Source organism: Maniola hyperantus, chromosome 15 (genome assembly GCF_902806685.2).
Source record: "Maniola hyperantus chromosome 15, iAphHyp1.2, whole genome shotgun sequence".
Classification (NCBI taxonomy): domain Eukaryota; kingdom Metazoa; phylum Arthropoda; class Insecta; order Lepidoptera; family Nymphalidae; genus Maniola; species Maniola hyperantus.
Window position 1 is genome coordinate 13,590,162 of NC_048550.1, and position 20,424 is coordinate 13,610,585.

The following is a 20,424-nucleotide window of genomic DNA, read 5'->3' on the forward strand; positions in this document are numbered from 1 at the left end:
ACTGGCGAAACTCGTTCATGAGGCCACTTTTTGTATCTAGAGGCATTGGATACTGATAGGTATTTAAGTTGAACAAAGAACCTGCTTTGCTAGTTCATTGTTGTAAATATACTCACCCATGTATAAATATAAGGTACTAGCTGTTTTTTTTTAAAGAATATTAGACATGTTAAATGACTAATAATGGGGCCGATTCTCTTGTACACAATCTCTAAACTAAACTAAATTAACAGGTCTAAATCTAGTGCCATTCTTTTCCGCAAGCAACATTATGAAAGGGATAGCAATAGATTTAGACGTGTAATTTTAGTTTAGTTTAGAGATTGTGTACAAGAGAATTAGCCACATTCTCTTTTTCTCTCCAACTAAGCGTCAGGCTTGTGCTAGGAGTAGGTACGACAATAGTGCAACGGGCGGGGTTTGAACAGTCGATCTTTCGGTTTTCAGTCCACACCTTTACTTGTTGAGCTATTGAGGCTCTCCTTTCGTTGCCCGCGACTTCGGCCGCGCCCCGCGGGAACTGTCTTTTCCCGTGGATTTTCCAAATAAAATCTTTCATATAAACCTTATCCTAACAATCATCCAGTCGTTCTCGAGTTATGGCGTGACCAAGGGAAATGGATTCATCTACATATATAGAAGGCAAAGGTGACTATAGCTATTATGACGTAGGCATCCCCTAAGAAAGGATTTTTGAAAATTCAACCCCGAAGGTGGTGAAATAGGGGTTTGAAATTTGTGCAGTCCATGCGGACGAAGTCGCGAGCATAAGCTAGTTTTTATACATAAGACTAAGTAATGATGCAACCTAAGATGGAGCGCGCTTGCCTAGAAGATGCATATTCACTCTTCAAATCTTGACATTGTAGCTAATCATCACTTACCACCAGGTGAGATTGCAGTCAAGGGCTAACTTGTATCTGAATAAAATAAAAAAAAAAATCTGATGTACACAATTTCGAAACTTATCTTAATTGGCATGTCTAAATTTTGTGCTATCCTTTTCTCTAGGTAGCATTAATGAAAGGAACAGCAATATATTTGGGTCTGTCATTTTAGTAAAGTTTAGAGAATGTATTTATTTTATAACTAGCTGATGCCCGCGACTTCGTCCGCGTGGAGTTAGGTTTTTTAAAAATTCCGTGAGAACTCTTTGATTTTCTGCGATAAAAAGTAGCCTATGCGACTCTCCAGTACGCTTAGTATAAGATTTTACGTCTCACCAAACGTTGCTAGAATTCGAAAGTCCAAATACAATACCGTCAAAGTAAAATGGACCTAAAAGGCCTTGAATTGCAGTCAAAAATTCAATGCCACTGATTTTAATTTTGCACGTTTCCGCTTGGAGCGCTGGCTGTAGATGTGCAGACAAACTTGAGCTTTAAAACAAGCCAGTTAAGATCCGGTTTACTATAATGCGGAAGGTTTTCGACACTCGAATACTATCAACGTTAGTGAGACATAAAATCTCGTAGGTACTAAGCGTATAGGTCTTTATCTATACCCATGCAAAAAATCACGTCAATCCGTTGCACCGTTGCGGTGTGATTGAAGGACAAACCAACAAACAAACACACTTTCGCATTTATAATAAGGGTACTGATATCACCTGAACTTTCGGCAAATGTCGCTAGAGCTAGCAACACTGGTCTCCGGCCAACCCTCTTTAATTTCCGCGGTAGACGGTAGGTAGGTATGTCAACAAAAGCTTTTGTCCTCCTCTCGGTTTCAATACAGTGCACCCATTTCATAATGTGTTATCGTAATTTGACGCAGACATTATAAAGAGGGACTAAATGTTCGTTTTTTTTGGAAATGGCGTCCTCTTATCTTTTATTAAAGAGTGTTGTATTTGAGAAGTAATGAAATGTGATAATCTAATTAAACTTCTTTAAATTATACTGTAGGATATGAAATATAAGAGTTATTGTAGTGATAATAATTTTATTGAGAAGAAATGTTTTTATCTATTCGGAAACCCTATGTAATCTATGTATGATAATTGTGTTGGCCAAAGGTTTTTTATTATAATATTATCATGTAGTAGTATAAAATACAGCTTTTAGTCTACACTCTACGGCACTAACTACTTGATACAACAACAAATGCTTGACTTACAAACTTACGAAAGTAACGAAAAAGTTACTTTTAAAATAAAATAAAATCTGAGTTACGCAAGTCGCGCCTAAAAAAGTTTCAATTCAGGAATTGTACATTTCAACTGTCAACATTTCAAATTCAAATATCTAATATCAGGAATCTATGGGTAAGGTAGAAGGTAAAGAGGAAGGATTAATCATAAAACGTCTTTCGCAGAGTCTGTTCTACGAGATCCTGGCAGGCGTGTGGGTGCGCAACGGACTGCAGATCAAGGGGCAGGCGATGACGTACATCCAGGCCAACTTCTGCAACTCCATGGTGGACATGGACGTGTACTGGCTGCAGATATGCGCTGCGCATCTTCCCGCCGACCACTTCCTCGACATGTGCATCGACGTGTGAGTACAGCTCCCCCCCCCCCTCCCTCTCTCTTCTTTTGCCATCCCTACTAATGTCTTCGGCGGTGTTCCCACTAGATTACAACATGAGATTATTCAAGGGGCGGACCAACAAATTGCTAAACTTGCGTATACATATAGTATATCGCACACCTAGATTAAAAGTCACAATCTCAAATGGTAAATCTTTCATCAGTAGATAAGAAAGCACACTGAATTCTTTGTTAATAAAGCTATGAAACTCAATTTTATTTTAGGTCATAGTATGTGAGATATTTGTGACCAAAAATAAAATTGAGCTTCATGACTTCACCATCATGAAATTCAGAAATACTTGTTCTTAATCTTCTGAAAAATTAATACTTTCAATCTAGGTGTGCGAAATAGTTTTATCTGGCCAACAGTTTCGGTGTGCGGGAGTGGCTGAGCCTGACTCCGATGTCGCCCGCGCAAACCTCGGAGCAGTACGCCATGGTGGAGGGCCTGCTGACGTTCCTCGCCATCCTCGTCTCCTCCAGAACTAACCTTGGTATGGACTGTAACATATTGTAGTTGTATAGAAGCAGGCGTTATTTTGCGGAAATCCATGATATATAAAATAAATAAATAAATAAAGCCTTTATTACTGAAATGATAAATATACAATATTTTTTAATTTACAATGTTGGATTGTGTAGTTGATACAGACATACATTACATACATGTTTTTGTTTATAATTACAAGTACATATTACAAGTAGGTACCTATATAATACTTTTCCGTTTATTTTATTTTAATAAACCCATTTATTACGTACTGCAACAATAACATAAAGATTTAAAAATTTGATATTAAATTGAAATTATTTAGGTAATATTTGAAAAAAAAAATAGTTTTTAAATGGAAAAGCTCATACACTGTATACACTACATACCACTACACTACAGCAGTTTTTGTTATCAATAATAATCATTACACTAATTTACAATTTAAAATTTATCATTTTTAATAGATTACAATATTATCTATATACAATAATCCAAAAGCTTAATTTATATATAAGATATAATCCGCTCCGCTGGAACAGGTCGAATCTGTATTCTTGCAGATTCGGACGATTCGACGCGGAGAAGTGTGTAAGAATAGGCTACTTGACACTTTTTTTAAGTTGGTCTTAAATGGTTAATATTTGTCCTATTATATCAAAAAAATTAACACTATATTTTTTTGCACCCTAAAAACCGTAAAACTTTAATTTAAAAATATATTTTTCTTAGACAGGTGAAAACACTGTCGGCCATGTTTGGCCGATAGATTATCTGTGCTCTGACGTCATGCATTTGTAAACAACAGCATAACCTCCCAAAGTTTAATAAACATGACTTCTATACTAGTTTACATGAAAAATATAGTAATTATCGTTATTGTATCATCCGAGAATGTAAAAAACGCATCGATAAAGACCACAGGAAAGTTGTGGATTAGAGTGCCCAGTGAAATAAATATACGTAACACGCAAAGACTTGCTTAGGGATCCTATATGACTAACGACTTCAACCCAAATTTATTTTTGCAAAGATCACTTTGTTGTAAGTCTTACTTAATAACTTATTCAATTTATAAAGAGAAAACGATATTTTTTTACGTTTACTATGAGTTTTTAGAAATATATAAAAACTAGCTTATGCTCGTGACTTCGCCCGCGTAGACTTCATAAATTTCAAACCTCCATTTAACCCACTCAGGGGTGGAATTTCAAAAAATCCTTTCCTAGTGGATACCTTCTCTTTACCTACAAAGAACACACGCACCAAATTTCATGTATCTAGAACCAGCTGTTTAGATGTTTAGGCTGTGCGTTGATATATAAGTTAGTCAGAACTCTAAATTTTATATATATGGATACTACGTTAGTCCCCGCGTGACATAGGGATGACATTTCTTTGTTTACATATTTAATGACGTCACATCATGGCTGACAGCGTTTTCTGCGTTTCAAATAAAAATAAAAACTGTATTTTTTTAAATTGGATTTATATATCCATCCTGCGTTTTTAATAATTGTTATTGATATATTTCGTTGTCTTAAGCAAAATACTATAATAAATAATCATTTATTGGACGGAATTAGATATGAGTCAAGTAGCCTATTTATGAGATTTCATATACAGAATTCTAAACTTCATTTTGTTCCGACTCGTTCGACGCGTTCGGCTCGGATAAGTGTGCGTTCACCTTAAGCAGGCACCTTTGTTAGACATACATTTCTCTTTGACAGGTAACGACGAGCTGACACAGTCGAAGCTAGAAGTGGCGACGTTACTGGCGGCGGGCGACAAGACACACTCACAGCTGCTGGAACTGATGCCAGAGAGATCTGGCAACGCGCACACTAGAAATTTTGAAACTGTTCTTAAAGAGGTATGGCATTTCCATTCAAACCATTACATAAATATATGGCTCACTAGGTGATGCCCGTGGCTTCGCCCGTCTGGGTTTAGGTTTTTAATATCATGTGGGATCTCTTCAATTTTCCGGGATAAAAAGTAGCCTATGTCCGTCCCTGGGATGCAAGCTATCTTTGTACCAAATTTCGTCAAAATCGGTTGAACGGATGGGCCGCCCAAAGCTAGCAGACATACAGACAGACAGATAAACTTTCGCATTTATAATATTACTAGCTGATGCACGCGACTTCGTACGCGTGGAATTAGGTTCTTAAAAATCCTGTGGAAACTCTTAAATTTTCCGGGATAAAAAGTAGCCTATGTCCTTCCCCGGGTTGCAAGCTACCTCTGTACCAAATTTCATCAAAATCGATTAAACGAATGGGCCGTGAAAGGCTAGCAGACAGAAACACAGACAGACAGCCAGATAGACACACTTTCGCATTTATAATATTAGTATGGATATGGATTATGGATTCCTTATCGTATCCATCCTTGTCACACCATACATCACATCACACACGCACACTCGAACACACACACACACACACACACACACACACACACACACACACACACACACAAAACCTCACCGTTCTGTGATTAATGGAAAGTGGTCATGACTCAAATACAATGCGTGGAGAGAGAAGAAAGAAACCTTTCGTTTTGGAGGCAAACACAATAGATCGGAGACGGTCGCAGTGATTCAGGGATAGTAAGGACCTGTATAGCCCCAAAGAAGAAAGAAGAAGAAGAACCTTTCGTTAATATGATGTCTTGTTTCCAGTTATCCGTATACCGCGCGCCGCCCAAGGGGTCAGAGAGCTTAGAGCAAGGTCTGTTCGTGCCGAAACCAATAGTGTGGGAGAGGTACTACGACCCCTTACATTTACTGCAAAGGGCGGTGCACAGAAGAGACTTCCACACCTCCATGGACAGATTTACAGCATAGTAAGTTGATTTTTTTTTTTTTTTTAAAGAATATTAGCCATGTTAAATGACTAATATTCCCCTTTCCTCTCCAATTAAGCGTCAGGCTTGTGCTAGGAGTAGGTACGACAATAGTGCAACGGGCGGGGTTTGAACCGTCGACCTTTCGGTTTTCAGTCCACTCCTATACCGGTTGAGCTATTGAGGCTCAAATAAGGCACATAGTAAGTTGTTTTGCGTAATTAATTATTGTTATTAGACTAGTTGATGCCCGCGACTTCGTACACGTGGATTTAAGTATTTAAAAATCATGGGTGTCTGGTGCACTTCGACCGTCCGCTGTGCCAGATCCTTCTTTCCACGCACGTGCAAACTGTGGAACCAACTCCCATCGGCGGTGTTCCCACTAGATTACAACATGGGGTTATTCAAGGGGCGGACCAACAAATTCCTAAAAGGCCGGCAACGCATCGGCGGTTCCTCTGGTACTGCAAATGTTCATGGGCGGCGGTAATCACTTAACATCAGGTAACCCGCCTGCTCGTTTGCTCGCTTTATCTATTAAAAAAACCCGTGGGAAGTCTTTTGTTTTCCCGGGATAAAAAGTAGCCTCAGGTCTTCAACTACACCCATGCAATAAATAACGTTGATTCGTTGCTCCATTGCGACGTGATTGAAGGACAATCCAAGAAACCAACAAACAAACACACTTTCGCATTTATAATCAGGGTCATCATCATCATCATGATCAACCCATCACTGGCTCACTACAGAGCACAGGTCTCCTCTCAGAGTGAGAAGGGTTTTGGCCATAGTCTACCATGCTGGCCAAGTGCGGATTGGCTGACTTTACACACCTTTGAGAACATTATGGAGAACTCTCAGGCATGCAGGTTGTTTTCCTTCACCGTTAAAGCAAGTGATATTTTAATTACTTAAAAACGCACATAACTCCGAAAAGTTAGAGGTGCGTGCCCGGGATCGAACCCCCGACCTCCGATTGGAAGGCGGACGTCCTAACCACTAGGCTACCACAGCTTCTATCAATATAATCAGGGTACCTACTGATTATTAGATTTGTCACCTTCTTTATGGGAGCAAATGGGCATCCAATCTACGGGCATGAAACGCTTTAGTTGATTGAACAATGTTCATTGAACCGTCGACTCACAATGTTACATCTTTCCAATGTTAGCCGTAGCTACTGTACCAACTCAGTTTTTGATTCTTTTTGGCACACTATTGGCCCCCGCACTATTTATCTAAATATATAAAAGGAAAAGGTGACTGACTGACTGACTGACTGACTGATCTATCAACGCACAGCTCAAACTACTGGACGGATCGGGCTGAAATTTGGCATGCAGATAGCTATTATGGCGTAGGCGTCCGCTAAGAAAGGATTTTTGAAAATTCAACTCCTAAGGGGGTAAAATAGGGGTTTGAAATTTGTGTAGTCCACGCGGACGAAGTCGCGAGCATAAGCTAGTTTTTCATAAAAATCTGGTAGCACAGAAAACTTCAAAAAATGTTGTTTAGTTAAAAATTCGACTTAAGGTTGGAACGTGCTCGCCTAGAAAATGGTGCTAAAATTTTTATTTGTGTTGCACAGTGTATAGTTTTTGAGTGTTTACGGACGGTCTTTAAGCGGAAGTTGGATGAAATAAAAATGCACCAATATAAGTGTAACGCTGTGGGGACATGCCGCCACACACTGGTTTAATTTTATAAACGACTAGCTTATGCTCGCGACTTCGTCCGCGTGGACTACACAAATTTGAAACCGCTATTTCACCTCCTTAGGGGTTGAATTTCCAAAATCCTTTCTTAGCGGACGCCTACGTCATAATAGCTATCTGCATGCCAAATTTCAGCCCGATCCGTCCAGTAGTTTGAACTGTGTGTTGATAGATCAGTCAGTCAGTCAGTCAGTCAGTCACCTTTTCCTTTTATGTATATAGATACATCGCGACGACCGCGACGGCCGCCCGACCATGCACCGCGTAACTCGTTTTGTCGTAGGTACTAATGACTATCGCAAAATGTAAAATTAAATCGTACGGTCAGCTTTGCTTTCGGTCGGCCGGCAAGTACATTTTGTATGGAAATAATATATGTGTATTTATTTAGATTTAAGGTTTATATTAATATAAATATTTATTTATAAGTATTAGCTATAAGTTATAATGATAAATTTTAGTAATAGGTTTTAATTATAACAATAAGTTATTTTAAGTTAATTTGGATATTGTTATAATATGTAGTTAGTTAGTAGTAATTAGTAGAATATGTCGCCTACACAGTGTACGAGAAAAGCAGAAAGCAGAAGGATTCACCGGGCATGGCGCGTTGTGGCCGCCGCTGCGCCCCGCGCGGGCGCCGCCCGAAGCCGCCGGGGACCCCCGACAGTTGTGCGCTTCAGGTATTTATTCCACTAACTTCATCAGGGTAGCTTATTTACTTCAATTAAAAAAAAATCATAGCTTTTCAAAGCGTATTTTCTACAAAATCGTAACTTGAACTTGAATATCTTTAAATTGTGGCGGTTGTCACAGTTGTAACTAGATGGCGCTATTCAACCGCTAACATTTCATGACGTAGTCCCGAACAAATGTACCGTCAACAGTACTCGCACTAACGGAGTTTTCTGCAATCTGGACTATATTAAGAAGTTTCAAGACACGGCTGTCGGCCCAGTTGGCACAACCAGCCGCTCGGTGGGAGATCTCCCTTTGGTACGGTCGAGCCTGCACATCGCTCCCGTATAAAATTTAGCACGAAGGAGTCTTGTCCTTTTGAAATGACTTGGGATGTACTCTGCTTCTACTCGTACTTCCATTTCAAAGGTACAGAACCTTCCGCTAGGCCGGTTTTTTTTTCAGATGTTTTCAAAACCATCCCTTAATAAAATAAAAAATCTTCCAGGAGTATTACACGGGGCTTTGCTAGCCGTATTATACCGTGGGGTCCGAAGAAGACACGTGGAGAGCGCTAGCGGCGCGGAGGGCGAGGCGGGCTGGCGGCCGGAGACCTCGCAGCAGGGGGTCGAGGCGCCCCCCGACCACGTGCTGGCCTTGGCCGTGTATCTGCTGGCTGTGGCTTCGGACTTGGCTGCCGAGAGGGCGAAGACGCACAATGTGAGTATACTGTACTGACGCACTAGCGGTATATACCGCGGCGTGCGAACGAGACACGTGGAGGGGATCGAAGCCCCTACCTGGTCCAAAGATCACCATTCAGCGGGGCAATGCTGCGAGCTTGATGGGTACGTTCGGCCCAGGGACAGTCATGGTTGAGTCTATCGTCCGTAAAAAAACCAGTCCTCGAGTCGGAAGGCGCACCTTTGTGTTCCTGGTGCGCCTCAGACGGTGTGTAGGGACTTCATTGGTCCCCTGAGGTGGAGGTCCCCTCAGCAGGCGCCGCTGGCTGGGTTGCGCGAACGTGTTTGGCCCCGTAGCCCAGCCACCAGGCGATGCGTGGAACATCGTGGGGTTTTAGTCGGTAAGAGTCCGACATAACCTCCGCACCTCCCCGGGTGCGGTGGCATCCATGAGGATTTCCCCACGGAAAAAAAAAAAAAAAAAAAGGGACAGTCATGGTTGAACTTCCAGCATCAGTATGTAACGTAGCAAGAAAGTTGAGGTTGGCGACGTCCTTACTACGTACATGAGATAGGAGTTAGACCTGACTTCGGCTGATCTGGAGATCTCTAAAGCAAACACGAATCGCACACAAACATAATCATTTATTCACTTCTAATTCTTAAAGTTACCTTACAGAAAAGTTAATTTACATGACCGCTTATAGTAAACTACAATTCTAGATATGGCGGGAAGATTTATTAAACGCGGGCATCGGTACGCGGGTACCGGCGGCAGGTATATAACGCGGATCGCGCGGGGGGGACGGACGGTAGGCTGCTACCGGCAGGCTGAAGGCCTGGATGGTGCTTGATGCTACCGGAGTCTCTCAACCTCTTCACCCTGGCCAAGCAGCGAGGGTAATCACACCGGCCGTAGTGGGCGAAGGCGCCGAGAGACTGTTCTCCACAGTCGGGTCGTCCACGCGGACCCTCGCGGGTCCCGGGGTAACTGATCGGGGCGATGGCCCCCTTCAGTGGTTGCAACGCCGCCTGCAACTACAGGCGGGTCACGGGGTGTGACCACTGGTCAGTGGAGTCAGTCCGGTGGGCGCGCTGCGGTTCGATCGAGCCCGCGTGAGATCGCGGGCGATCGGCCACTGCAGCGCGACGTGGTATGTCCGTGGGCTTTTCCACCCGCCGCTCAGCGAGGTCGAGCCCGCCAGATGAAGCCCGGCGGGCGCCCGTCAGCCAGCGGCGAGGAAGCGATGGGTCAGTCAGGTAGCAAGGTCACGTGGCAGGCCTCTCATGTCCGGTGGGCGCCGGTGGTATGGCGCGATGCCCTGCAAGTGCTGGGCTCGCGCTCCATCCGCGCGCGCGAACATAGAGGAGCTCAGGCGGCGAATGTGGTCGTCGAGGCTCTCCATGCGCAGGTCCCTGAAGATGACCGCGTTCCGTACGAGACTGTTCCGAATGGATGTTGCCCTATTTATAGTCTGGGGGGCGTGGCCTACTCGGTGGTGTGATCGCTCGGCGGAGATCGCGGTGCTCACTGATTGGCCGGCCGGGTCGTCTAGTCGGTGGCGTGTTCGGCCGTGGAACATTCGAGATGCTTCTTGCTTGAGCTGACTGTTTGTGACACCTTGTCACAAGTATTCCCCTCCAATTATAATATGGGTACCTTCAAGTCGAGAGTGAACCTATTCACTCTCGACTTCCTAGAAGGCGCGCTTGCCTAGAAGATGTAGGCATCAAGCGCGCTCCATCTTAGGCTGCATCATCACTTGCCACCAGGTCTGATTGCAGCCGCTTGGTTGGTCTATAGGCTAGTCTATAAATTAAAAAAAAAAAACTTTTTATCTGACGAAGTTGTTACGGATTAAATTTAGATGTTTTATTTCATTCCATAGATTTCATGTTAACTTATAGTAATTTCTCGCAGCGTGACGTGTGCGTGGCGGACGGCACGCGCGGCGGCGGCTGCGCGCGCGTGTCGGGCGTGCCGCTGCTGCGCGCGTTCGCTGGAGGCTCCGTGTGCGACAACGCGCGCGCCGTGCTGGCGTCCGTGCCGCCGCCCAGTCGCCACGAGCCCGGCCGCGGGGACGACTCGCACCTACACAAGCGCGCACAGCACGAGGACAGTGAGTGTGACGCCCACCGCTGGACATACAGTGCGACAAGGCTCTCTTGGCACTTGGATGACATTGACAGGGGGGCGGCTTAGAATATTCAAACAAGAACAAAGGGGGCAAACAACTTGACGGCAACGTTAGTTCTGATTTTCGCCACGCGCCAAGATAGCCTTGTCGCACTGTAGTTCTTTCGTAGAGACTTTCGCACGCCACGATCTAGCGCCGCGATCCAGCGCCTGCGTTCAGACGCCGACTCATTCGACTACTAAATGCTTTTGTGTTTAGGTCGCCATTTTTGATTGAGTGGTTGCAATAGCAATTGTGCCCTAATCAAGTTAATATTGCAGTAAGGTTATTATAAAAGGTAAAAACTCTCGATTAGCCTATTCGCGTCGTGATTAATATTTAAATTACGCGCACGGCGTTTGTCCAGTGTGCCCGTGCGCTCGCTATAGCTGTCTTGCTACTGAGTCATCAAAATAATAGTGATGCAACACGTGACTATCGACATCTCGTCGATAGTTGTGAAGACGTTAGGATGGACAGGTTCTTAACAAGATCCTCTTCCTTCGGAAGTCTCAACACTAAGAGACCAGCCGATGATAGTATTGATGGATTTCGTACACCGAAGCGTTGTGCACCTCAAAAGAAACAGTCGAAGTTCGACGATAGTCGGAATCTGCCAACCAGCAACAAATACCAAGACCTTCCTGTGGATAATGTAAATGATTCGGGCAGCAAATACTACATTGAAGCAACAACTAAAGCTAAGAAGTCAGGGCATATCCCTCCGATAATCATTGATATCATAAACATGACCCACGAAAACATCAATGAAACTGTAAGTAAATTTTCTAAACAGTTCCACCTCCAGTACAAGAATGGCAACAAAGTAGCTGTTATATGCCATTCACCCCAAGCTCATCAAGCAGTTAAAGATGGGCTTCGAACGGAGAATGTATCATTTCTGACCTACACCCGAAAGGATGAAAAGACACCTAAAGTGGTAATTAAAGGCCTGCCTGCCTACGCAGAAAAGGATCTACCTGACGAGTTAGAAAAACTTGGGTTCAAAGGAGCTTCTGTGACCAAATTAAAATCAATAAACGAGCTTCCTTGTCCTCCACATTTAGTCCAACTTGCCGAAGGAGCTGACATTATTAAATTTCGTCAAATTAAATATCTTTTCAATTGTGTAATTACCATCCAAAAATTTAAACCCAATCGCAAATCAGGTACTCAGTGCTTCAGATGTCAAAATTTTGGGCATTCATCTAAAAATTGTAATATGCCACCGCGTTGTGTCAAATGTACCGAGATGCACCCAACATCCGAGTGCCCAAAGAAGGACCGAAAGGAACTTGCTCATTGTTGTAACTGTAATGAAGAACACCCTGCCAATTACAGTAAATGCAAAACCAGATTAGCTTACCTTGAACGTATACAACAAAATACTTACGTGCGAAAGCCACCGCCACTAATACATAAAATGTCTAAGCCTATATCGAAAACCAGGACTTGGGCAAATGTTGCTGCATCTACTACTACTGATGGAGGAGTAGGCGAAGACAAAGTTCCCCGCTTTACGAACCCGGTCGGCCCTGAAATGACCTTACCCACCTCTGAGGACGCTGCGACTAAGGAAATGTTTGAGATTTTGTTAGTTCTCCGAAAGCTTAAAACTCAGTTTATCACATGCACATCTCCCTTAGAGAAAGTTATGCTTGTATTCACACACCTCGGACAATACGTATAATAAGAATGAACTGCGCTTACTTTCATGGAACGCTGACGGCGTACGTGGTAAGATACACGAATTACTAGATTTTGCAGTGCATTCCGTATCTGTTGATATTCTTTTTATTTGTGAAACTCGCCTCACATCCAATATTTCTTTAATGACCCCCGGATATACTTGCTATCGACAAGATAGACACCATACCGGTCGAGGTCAGGGTGTAGCTATCTTAATTAAAAATAACATAAATCACTCTCTAATTACCATACCTAAATCTAAAAATATTGAGGCAACCCGCAGACTTGTTTGATTTCGACTGTCCACTTAGTGAAGGGTCTTCCAACGCTGCACTTTCCGGTGCGAGGTCTTCATTCTAGCACCTTGCAACCAGTGGCGTGCATAGGGTTTAAAGCCAGGGTAAGCAGTAGTTAGGTAAGCCAGTCAAAGAATAATGAGCATTGAGCAATTTTAGCGTTTAAACTACCGTGAGTGATTTCCATTATAAATACTATCTTCGAATATTATCGAAAAAGGACCCCGGATGGGTTCGAAACTAGTCGGGCTAACGTCGACTACACACATGAGTAAGCCGGGACAGATAGCATTGAGCAATTTCAACCGAGTTAACTATTTCTTGGGTAAGCAGCGCTTTTATGCCTCTATGAGTTGCACGCCACTGCTTGCAACCCCTACATCTGTCGGTTTGCTGGAGACTCCGTTTCCAACATCTATTCGTAATAATGCGTGCCGCCGCGATCCCGGCCGACGGATGGAGGCGACGGACACGTATAGTCTGCGATCGGTCGTCCGCCAGCGAACGCCACGCACAGCCCCAGCGCTAACCCGCGTGATTACGTAAAACGTCGCAGTAAGAAAGAAGAAAGAAGAAGAAAGAAAGAAAACTAGTTTATTCATCTTATGCCTAAGGTAGGCTTTTTAACCTACGGCATCCTAATCGCCTAGTTGCAAAATACCACAGGCTTGAGAAAGCCTCGCGGACAGTGGTTGGAATGGGTCCCGAGGTCTATAATCGGATTCCCCACGACATAAAAAATGCGCAAAATATTAAGATTTTCAAAAGAAAAATGAAAAGCTGGCTTGTCGAGGAGTCTTTCTATAGTTATAATGAATTTCTACTTGGGAAGATCCAAGACTAAATTGTTTAAAACATTTATTTTATTTTATTTTATATTTTTTAAAAATCTATTCTTGAAACAAGAATGGGGCCGATTCTCTTGTACACAATCTCTAAATTAACAGGTCTAAATCTAGTGCTATCCTTTTCCATAAGCAACATTATGACAGGGATAGCAATAGATTTAGAGGTGTCATTTTAGTTTAGTTTAGAGATTGTGTACAAGAGAATCGGCCCCAATATGTTATTAAATATTAAGAAAAAGAATTTAAATTATTGTAATTGACGTATAATGTGTATTTATGAATAAATGACTATGACTATGACTATGACTATGACTAGGTACAAACAAACTTAAAATTAATGGTTAGTAGTGTGACGGGGTAGGCCGTCACAGGTAGTGAGGAGAGTGAAGAAAAGACCAGGGTCGTGAATCAATTGCCTTTAATCAACTCCTCCACCGCACTACACCGCAGAATTGAGCTAGTAACGAGTGACTGGCCTGACGCGCGTAGCTAGGGTCCTTCCGGCACGCTCAGGTCCAGGCACGGAGGTCCTCAGGGTAGGTCCCCAGGGTAGGAGGGTCACGGCAGCAGGCACGCACACCACACCAGAAGCAGGAATCCGGAAGCTCCGACGGAGACGCCCTCGCGGACTCCGGTTCCGGGGTACTTCTGGTGAACTTCAGTCCGTGGAAATTCCTATCCGTGAACCTGGAACCCCAGAGCGTTGGCGTCAGGGTAGCCCAACGATCTCGTGCGCAATAGCTCTGCAGCCTGGCGACTTCAGCACTACAGCGCACTGAGAACAGCTTATAGTGATAGGAAAGTTGGAACTCACCCTTTACGGGTTCCGATAGGAGCACATCAAATAAAGAACTTTAAGTAGGTAACTTCGAAAAGATCGCCCGCAGCACGCTATGAGTACACGCACCGCTGGCCGCAGGTCCGCGCGTCGAATGATCCAGAAACCGTCGCACGCGCCCTCCGTAGTTTTGCGGCGCGGCAGAGCAACTTGGCTAAGACCAGTTTTTGATTTAGGGATCAGCGAACGCGCGCGTATCGATTTTATGTATGCAGTAAACCGTCGCCCGGCGTTAGATGCTTGCGGGTTCCGCTAGCTCATATTAATTCTTAGTTTTGTATGAGACAACGTTACAGTAGGTAGTAGTTAGTAGATAATAAGAAATATTTAATAATTAATTTAATCTAAAATTAGTTCTTGCACCCACTTGGCACAAGATGAAATGGCCCCAGCTCAGCATTAATGCTGCAGGTTTTAAGAATAAAACCTGAGCGCTGGTATTCTGCCGGGACCAAAAAAACCAGTAGCAACAGCAACGCGACAGCAGTAGCAATGCGACAGTTCAATGCTGTCTCTCTTCTTATTTTGCTTTGTGGCTATTGCTGTCTCTCTCTAACCGCTTTTACGTGTGACGTTTGACAGCAATGATCACGAGATACGTCATCACCCCGCCGGTGTGGCCAGCGCGGGTGACATGCGGGTGTGCGGGACGTATCATACTCGATTGCCATCTCGACCTGTCGCACATGAACGATAACGTTCCTACACTTGTCAGGTGACCCGGAGTGGGAGAGCCCCGAGGACGAGCGCAGTGAGCCGCGCCCCGCCAGCAAGGCCGCCTCGCTGGCCGCCGGCAGCACCGCCCTGGCTGTGCCCTCATCCCTACACGTGAGTCACATGAACGACAACATTTTGTTCCAACACTTGTCAGGTGACCCGGAGTGGGAGAGCCCCGAGGACGAGCGCAGTGAGCCGCGCCCCGCCAGCAAGGCCGCCTCGCTGGCCGCCGGCAGCACCGCCCTGGCTGTGCCCTCATCCCTACACGTGAGTCACATGAACGACAACATATTGTTCCAACACTTGTCAGGTGACCCGGAGTGGGAGAGCCCCGAGGACGAGCGCAGTGAGCCGCGCCCCGCCAGCAAGGCCGCCTCGCTGGCCGCCGGCAGCACCGCCCTGGCTGTGCCCTCATCCCTACACGTGAGTCACATGAACGACAACATATTGTTCCAACACTTGTCAGGTGACCCGGAGTGGGAGAGCCCCGAGGACGAGCGCAGTGAGCCGCGCCCCGCCAGCAAGGCCGCCTCGCTGGCCGCCGGCAGCACCGCCCTGGCTGTGCCCTCATCCCTACACGTGAGTCACATGAACGACAACATATTGTTCCAACACTTGTCAGGTGACCCGGAGTGGGAGAGCCCCGAGGACGAGCGCAGTGAGCCGCGCCCCGCCAGCAAGGCCGCCTCGCTGGCCGCCGGCAGCACCGCCCTGGCTGTGCCCTCATCCCTACACGTGAGTCACATGAACGACAACATATTGTTCCAACACTTGTCAGGTGACCCGGAGTGGGAGAGCCCCGAGGACGAGCGCAGTGAGCCGCGCCCCGCCAGCAAGGCCGCCTCGCTGGCCGCCGGCAGCACCGCCCTGGCTGTGCCCTCATCCCTACACGTGAGTCACATGAACGACAACATATTGTTCCAACACTTGTCAGGTGACCCGGAGTGGGAGAGCCCCGAGGACGAGCGCAGTGAGCCGCGCCCCGCCAGCAAGGCCGCCTCGCTGGCCGCCGGCAGCACCGCCCTGGCTGTGCCCTCATCCCTACACGTGAGTCACATGAACGACAACATATTGTTCCAACACTTGTCAGGTGACCCGGAGTGGGAGAGCCCCGAGGACGAGCGCAGTGAGCCGCGCCCCGCCAGCAAGGCCGCCTCGCTGGCCGCCGGCAGCACCGCCCTGGCTGTGCCCTCATCCCTACACGTGAGTCACATGAACGACAACATATTGTTCCAACACTTGTCAGGTGACCCGGAGTGGGAGAGCCCCGAGGACGAGCGCAGTGAGCCGCGCCCCGCCAGCAAGGCCGCCTCGCTGGCCGCCGGCAGCACCGCCCTGGCTGTGCCCTCATCCCTACACGTGAGTCACATGAACGACAACATATTGTTCCAACACTTGTCAGGTGACCCGGAGTGGGAGAGCCCCGAGGACGAGCGCAGTGAGCCGCGCCCCGCCAGCAAGGCCGCCTCGCTGGCCGCCGGCAGCACCGCCCTGGCTGTGCCCTCATCCCTACACGTGAGTCACATGAACGACAACATATTGTTCCAACACTTGTCAGGTGACCCGGAGTGGGAGAGCCCCGAGGACGAGCGCAGTGAGCCGCGCCCCGCCAGCAAGGCCGCCTCGCTGGCCGCCGGCAGCACCGCCCTGGCTGTGCCCTCATCCCTACACGTGAGTCACATGAACGACAACATATTGTTCCAACACTTGTCAGGTGACCCGGAGTGGGAGAGCCCCGAGGACGAGCGCAGTGAGCCGCGCCCCGCCAGCAAGGCCGCCTCGCTGGCCGCCGGCAGCACCGCCCTGGCTGTGCCCTCATCCCTACACGTGAGTCACATGAACGACAACATATTGTTCCAACACTTGTCAGGTGACCCGGAGTGGGAGAGCCCCGAGGACGAGCGCAGTGAGCCGCGCCCCGCCAGCAAGGCCGCCTCGCTGGCCGCCGGCAGCACCGCCCTGGCTGTGCCCTCATCCCTACACGTGAGTCACATGAACGACAACATATTGTTCCAACACTTGTCAGGTGACCCGGAGTGGGAGAGCCCCGAGGACGAGCGCAGTGAGCCGCGCCCCGCCAGCAAGGCCGCCTCGCTGGCCGCCGGCAGCACCGCCCTGGCTGTGCCCTCATCCCTACACGTGAGTCACATGAACGACAACATATTGTTCCAACACTTGTCAGGTGACCCGGAGTGGGAGAGCCCCGAGGACGAGCGCAGTGAGCCGCGCCCCGCCAGCAAGGCCGCCTCGCTGGCCGCCGGCAGCACCGCCCTGGCTGTGCCCTCATCCCTACACGTGAGTCACATTTTTCAACAAAGTAAACGTACAGTACCCGGCAGGAAATATTATACATCGACCTTTAGAAAGAAAGAAAAGACGTTTATTTTCCAAACTGTGCCACACATCACATCTTATAACTAGTGCTGCCCCTCAGTTGTGTAAGAATAACCATTTCATCGCAATCGTCAAGAAATTCTGCCCTTTGATTGGTTGATTCGCTGTTTACATTTTTTCACAGCCAATCAAAGGGCAGAATTCTTGACGATTGCGATAGCCATGAAATGGTTATTCTTACACAATTGGGGGGCTGGTTATTCCAACAAACGCTCTACGCAGCCGAAATAAATTTCGGCTTCGTAGAGCGTTGTCTCTGTTACTCATAACTATGTGACCTTTTGTCGGTCTCAACGAAAGAGACTACGCTCTACAAAACCGAAATCTCTTTCGGCTTCTTAGAGCGTTCGCTGGAATAACCGACTTTTAGTTATAAGATGTGATGTGTGGCACTATCTAAACTTTCTAAAGTTCGATGTACCATATTTTCTGCTGGCTACTGTAAGAGCCGTGATAGCCCAGTGGTTAATAAATCCGCCTCATATTCGGAATATCAAACTGCCTTCAATAAAAAATAATAATTTCATAATCATTTCTAACAGTTCAAATCAATTTTTAAGACAACTTTACAGTGGCACCGATTCCGTTGTCTTTCTCTAAACTAAATTTAGAGTATCTGCATCCTTTTCTTTTTAAACAATGCTAAAAAGGGACAGAACATGAACTTTACATTTAAAGACGCACGCTACAAATTTAAACAGTAGGCAGGCAACTGTGCGCTAAAATCACGGGTTTTACCAAAAATTTAAAACTGTCAAACTACGTCTGTCCTTTTTATATGACATTAGTAAGAAGAGGATGCGTATACTCTAAAATTAGGTTGTGCTCAGAATCAGTACCATTATGTCGCTAAAATTAGACGTTATTTGTACAGATGGTGCGTGGCAACTCCGTGTCAGATGACCAGTCGGACACGGGCGGCGACACGCCTACCATACGGGCTCTAGAGGTACATATCCCTCTGTCAAATTCTATAATATATAAATGCGAAAGTGTGTCTGTCTGTCTGCTAGCCTTTCACGACCCAACCATTCAACCGATTTTGACGAAATTTGGTACAAACAGCTTGCATCCCGGGGAATAACATAGGCTACTTTTTATCCCGGAAAATCGATTTCCCACGGGATTTGAAACCGTGCCGTGTAGAAACCCAAAGGGCATGGGTTTATTAAAACTGCCATACGCCTTCCAGGTTAGCCCGCTTCCATCTTAGACTGCATCGTCACTTACCACCAGGTGAGATTGCAGTCAAGGGCTAACTTGTCCAAAATAAAAAATCTTTACATGTGCCTAGGCATTCACTGATCAAACCTGATTCTGACAAGAATACAAACGATAGCGGACCAATCTACGGTTTGTTTTATACAGATCTTGACATTCTATGGATCAGTAATCTAAATATATAAAAGGAAAAGGTGACTGACTGACTGACTAATCTATCAACGCACTGCTCCAACTACTGGACGGATCGGGCTGACATTTGGCATGCAGATAGCTATTATGACGTAGGCATCCGCTAAGAAAGGATTTTTGAAAATTCAACCCCTAAGGGAGTGAAATAGGGGTTTGAAATTTGTGTAGTCCACGCGGACGAAGTCACGAGCATAAGTATCTAATAAAACTTGGGTCACCTTGGCAGAAGGGAAAGAATGACTGAATAAGGTGTTTAAGTTCCTACATGTAAAAGTCTGTGCAGGTGGTAGTAGTAAATGTAGTAAAACAATTATTATTGGGCTTGGGTGCATGACCTCCAACCCGCTGGACTGACGGCCTTAAGAAGATAGCGGGAAGTGGGTGGATGAGGAAGGCGGAGGATCGTGCGTGGTGGCGTGCTCTTGGGAAGGCCTATGTCCAGCAGTGGACGCAAATAGGCTGATTGATTTATTGATTGATTGGGTGCATGTATTCTGAATGGACATAGCGAAAAAGCAAAATGTCCTGAAATAAATTTACTAAACTTTTTATATTAATTTACTGCTATGATAGCCTAGTGGTTAGGACGTCCGCCTTCTAATCGGAGGTTGGGGGTTCGATCCCGGGCACGCACCTCTAACTTTTCGGGGCTATGTGCGTTTTTAAGCAATTAAATATCACTTGCTTTAACGGTGAATGAAAACATGCATGCCTGAGAGTTCTCCATAATGTTCTCAAAGGTTTGTGAAGTCTGCCAATCTGCACTTGGCCAGCGTGGTAGACTATCGCCAAAATCCTTTCCACTCTGAGAGGAGACCCGTGCTCTGTAGTGAGCCGGCGATGGGTTGATCATGCTGATGATGATGATACATAACGCTTAACTGAGTAGGCTCCACAATACGTTTTACCTTTCAGAGTGGCAGTGGTGAGAGTCAAGCTCTCGTGGTGCCGGGGCTGTCGGGTGGCGTGGAGTCGGACGTGGAGATGGAGGCGGAGCACATGACCCTGGCCATCCCGGAGACCACCCTGGCGCAGCTGGGTCTGGACCCGCCGCCCGTGCCCATCACTTATGGTGAGGTATTAGCTTATTAGTTTGT

General features: G+C 46.1%; 1 protein-coding gene across 2 annotated transcripts in view; it reads left to right on the forward strand.

Annotated features, from left to right (window-relative positions):
- The window catches only part of Ubr3 (Ubr3 ubiquitin ligase), a 95,565-nt gene that overhangs the window by 54,187 nt on the left and 20,954 nt on the right, over positions 1–20,424 (forward strand). Inside the window, exons 10-19 of one of the 2 annotated variants that reach the window (XM_034976395.2) lie at positions 2,317–2,498; positions 2,903–3,027; positions 4,757–4,899; positions 5,713–5,876; positions 8,159–8,277; positions 8,781–8,992; positions 10,877–11,075; positions 15,519–15,631; positions 18,789–18,863; positions 20,243–20,399. In XM_034976395.2, coding sequence (XP_034832286.1) covers positions 2,317–2,498; positions 2,903–3,027; positions 4,757–4,899; positions 5,713–5,876; positions 8,159–8,277; positions 8,781–8,992; positions 10,877–11,075; positions 15,519–15,631; positions 18,789–18,863; positions 20,243–20,399 — 1,489 coding nt within the window. Of the gene's footprint in view, positions 1–2,316; positions 2,499–2,902; positions 3,028–4,756; positions 4,900–5,712; positions 5,877–8,158; positions 8,278–8,780; positions 8,993–10,876; positions 11,076–15,518; positions 15,632–15,680; positions 17,816–18,788; positions 18,864–20,242; positions 20,400–20,424 lie in introns of those variants that run through there. The other variant, XM_069503594.1, reaches the window with a different exon arrangement.